Below are 4,281 nucleotides of genomic sequence, written 5' to 3'. Positions count from 1 at the left end.
GCAAGACGATCATGACACCCCACTCACTGAATTGGGCCCGGGTCCAACGTCCGCCCCCGAGGACGAGGATATCCGAATCATTCAACAGCTTGGGGAATTCCTGCGACTCCCGGATATTCAGATTGAGAATATCCAACGAACGGCGACAGTAAGTCGAATTCCTTGATACTCGACTCATTGATTCTGCTAAAGAGATTAATCTGATATTTATTTAGCTTGTGGGCAAAAATCATTGGCTTGCCACCCTCATGTATCTGGAATGGATACGCTACCGACTTGAGCAAACTGGCTCAATTCAACCCACAGAAGTTGGACCGGCTCCACAAGTAACCAGGCGCTTTGTTTTCCACCCCGACGTCCGGGTAAGTTTCTTATTTGGCATTCCTTGCGTGCCTGACCTCAAGAGAAACTTCCACATCACAGGATTTCATTCGCCTCAAGATTCGAGAACACCTCCTCTTGTCCAATCTCCAGGCCTACGGTCGCACCCAAACCGTGGCGAATCGCTCGCTCATAGCTAGGACACCTCTGGTGTTAGTAAAGGTAAGTAGCGAGTAGAACTTTGATGCTCTAGCAAGGGAAAGTTGGCTGAATTTGGCCGGTACTGCAGGCCAGCATCGATATGATGCAAAATGAGTGGAAGGAGACGTTCATGCCACCAGGTTATCTCACCCCAGAAAACGAGGCAGTTACACGAGTTAGGGACCTCATCCGAGAGTTGCTCAAGTACGAAAAGAGCGCCCTTGCCAAATTGGTCAGTCTTTTCTCTATTATTTTTGCTTTATTCCCATGTACCTCTGACATGTTTATGTTTAGATTACGACCGGAGCAAGGCCGGGTTGCAGTAGTAATCCCCAGCCGATCCCCAAGCTGAATGACCTCATTGTCAAGGTGAGTGCTAACCTTGTCCGATCGATCTAACCCTTGTTTATGTAGCTGATCCCTGGGTGATCAGATCTTACGGGCAATGTCACCACGTCATGAACTGGAGGACCGGGCCAGCATAATCCAGTCCCTCACCTCGAGCATGAGGGTACGGATGGCGTACATTCGCCTACACTTATTCATCCAGCGACAGGTTGACAGAACCACCACCCCACCTCACTCACCTTGGGAGGTAATAGATCGACATTTGGAACTAATGCGGACAAAGCCGATCAATTTCAAGATTGCGTAAGTGATTTTCGCTTGAGCAAAAATCTTAATGGTTAACTGACTGTGGGCCATTTTCAGCTTTGCCCGTATGGTCATTGCCTACGATGCCGAATTGTTTGATGGTACAAACACCGCGATCGACATTCAGGGTGTCGGAGTTGCTCTCCCTTCTGATGAGGAGGTGCAAGAGCAGATCACTAGCCGAAGCCTCGCCCCGCCGACCGCCGATGAGGAAGCTCACGTTCCGGCGGAGATTTTCTGATTTCATAGTTGTTTTCCCTCTAGTTTTATCTCTCTCTCTCCCACCTCACAAATGTTTTTTTTTTCCTTCCTTTTTTCGTCTCATGATGGCCACTGATATGCAATGTAGTACGGATACCCCAGTGGTACCCCTTGATATATGACGGATTGTAAGCCGGTGTGCACAATCCGGAGCCCGCAATTTACCTCCCATGAGCCCGATGAGCCCATCGGATTAGTGGAGCGCACCATGAACCCACGTGGGACCGACCACTTGTCGGATAGTGGGGCACCCGTGGGCGCTGCAATTGTTTTGTATCACGGGGAGGCTTCGAGGTGTCCACGGAAAGCTCATGGCATCCGTGGATTTCTTGGGTTGATCCCGTCGAGGCCACCCCTGAGATATGGGTGGTGACCTCGTGATACCCTGGACCGTCACCTGCAGGTCCGACCTCGCGCACGCGTTCCCGAGGAATCCTCGGAGAATTTCAGTTAGGTGCACGTGGAGGTACTCCCGGGGTGTAGAGGAGGGGCCATGCTCCATTGCGCGCGAGGTCGGACCAGCGGCTGGAGGTCCAGGGAATCACGGGGTCACCACCAGGAGGAACACCCGTGGATTCCACGGCAGCTTTCGGCTCCGCGTGGAATCCCCGTGAATTCCCTGTGTCAGTGATCCCAACATGAAGGTTGAGCCCACGGGTGGATCACGACTCCTTCAACCGTGGGCTCCCCGAGGAATCGCCGTGATACCCACGCGCGGGTCGGGCCCACGAGACACCACGTGCCTCAGCTTTCCGTGGCAACCACCAACGGAGGTCCTGTGGTTTGGTTAGGTAACCCGGGGGGGGGGGGGGGGGGGGGAGCAAATCAAAAACGCGGGTAATATGCAGAATGTGATACCACCAAGGTACCACACACTGCATTGCATGTCAAGTGGCCGTTGCAAAAATAAATAAATAAAAGGGAGTGAAAAAAAAATCACAAAGAGAAACAAGAAATGAAAGAAAAGCAAGAGAAGTGAAAGAAAAGTGAGAGGAATGAAAAACGGGGAAATCAGAAGCTGTCTGCGGCAACGACTTTGTCTTTTGTTTTTGGGTTCAGTGACTTCATTGTCTGCATGATCAATGCCGGTGTGCCTCTTTTGCTTCTAAAATTTCCGTAGAAGTCGGCATTATTGACATCAGTGTTTCGCCGTTCATGGACCTGGACTACATTGGCAGAGGTTTTCTTCTTTTCACAACTCACATAGTATGGGTCAGTTCAAGCTGGTCTTTTCAGTACATCTTTTCCGCCAGCATCTTGTCAATCATACATCAGGACCAAGGCATCCATCAGGTTCCCAAAGCCAAGGATCAGCACGTTGTAGAGCATCTCGCGCGTGCTCATTGTCAGGTTGATCATCCGCAGCGCCCGGAAGGCCTTGAGCGAGCGCGTGAACCGACTGGTCAGGCCACTGTAGACCAAGGAGGCCAGGATATCCGAGACCAGCGTGCCCAGGACGAGGAAGTCAATGTGGTTCCAGGTGTTGAGGAGGTAGGCGTTGAAGGTAAAGATGAAGCCATTGGCAAGGACTTTGATGACAAACTCGAGCACAAAGAACAGGCCAAGGGTGAACCAGGTATAGATCGACTCACCATTGATCAGATAGTAGTGCTGCTTGTAGACTGGCATCGCGATAGCTGCAACGACGACGCTGCACAAGATCGTGCTGAAGACAATCACACTGATCTTGTTGGCCGGCCGTGCAAAGGTCCGTTTGCCGTAGGAGGGCTTGACAAGATACTGGAGTCTGGCAGAGCTTGCGGTGGGGGTTAGTCTGAGAGATGCACCAGAAGACCTTATTGTAGGTTGGATGCTCTTTGATGAACTGGTCCTCTTGCTGTTCAAGGTGATGTAGAACTGCTGGCGCTGGCACAAGTCCCTTGTTGCCCTGGGTCATCCAGAGTACATAATCAAGCCGGACCGGAAGTTTGAGCCGGGGCGGTTGTCATCAAATAAGCCCTAATCTCCCGATGAGCTGCGTTCTTGTCGGTTCCACCGGCAATGCCTGTGGGTTCCCCGTTGTTGAGAATGACGGGGAATCCACGGCTGCCCCCTGCAGTGCTTGTGGGCTCCACTGCGATCTCACAGGTGGCTGTGGAATCCTTGTCATTCTTGACGTGGAAATCACAGGCGGGTGGGGATGACAGGCTTTCCCGTTGTCTCCACGCATTTTCCACGGGAGGGTGGCAACGACAGGGGGAGCAGTGAAATCCACGTGGGTTTCACAGAGCCGGTGATCCCGTTGTCTCCACAAACGCGCGGGCCAGGAAGCACCCCCGCCGTGTATGACACTGGAGAGCTGAAATTTAAAAGGCGGGCTCCCAGATGTCTGGGAAGGCGCCTTTTAGTTTCCCTTCTCCAAATTGGCAGGCAGCTTAGAGCCGCTTGAGCTGCACGGAGCGCGCCTGCAAAATCCCGTCTGCCCCTCCAGACTCCATTCCTGCGCCAGCAGCCTCTTCCCCACCGGACACCTGACACTCCAAACTTGATTTAAATAGTACAGCCGACTTGTGCATGGTGTCATTATGGCGCCTGGCTTGTTTGGCTGAACTCACCTACGGGTTGGATGATGGGCTGATTTGGTCAGATCAGTCCCTGCTGTTGTCGGATGTCTCGTTCAAAACAGACGCTGCTCTCCACGGTTACGCCCCGCGCGGCGAAGACGCCTCTGCCTGGCAATCCTCAGCTGCTCATTTTGAACAAACAACGGAACATACTTTGCCCAGTTGCAGCAATATTGGGTCGGCTACGTTAGACAGGGGATGAACCAAGGTCTTTGTTGGGATACAATGAGGCAAGTACTTCATCAACAAGGAAAACTGCGGCATTTTAGGCCATATAGCT

General features: G+C 52.2%; 1 protein-coding gene across 1 annotated transcript; it reads right to left on the bottom strand.

The window, feature by feature from the left end:
- Positions 1-2,697: 2,697 nt before the first annotated feature.
- Positions 2,698-3,066, bottom strand: PtA15_9A405 (uncharacterized protein; the record flags this gene model as incomplete). The annotated part of the gene is made up of 1 exon (XM_053172610.1): positions 2,698-3,066. One exon carries the CDS (start codon positions 3,064-3,066, stop codon positions 2,698-2,700), a length of 369 nt encoding a protein of 122 aa, XP_053023833.1.
- Positions 3,067-4,281: the final 1,215 nt, after the last annotated feature.

The sequence above is a fragment of the Puccinia triticina genome, chromosome 9A (genome assembly GCF_026914185.1).
Source record: "Puccinia triticina chromosome 9A, complete sequence".
In the NCBI taxonomy this organism is placed as follows: Eukaryota; Fungi; Basidiomycota; class Pucciniomycetes; order Pucciniales; family Pucciniaceae; genus Puccinia; species Puccinia triticina.
The sequence above is the reverse complement of the archived record's forward strand: the minus strand, read 5'-3'. Positions and strand labels throughout refer to the sequence as shown.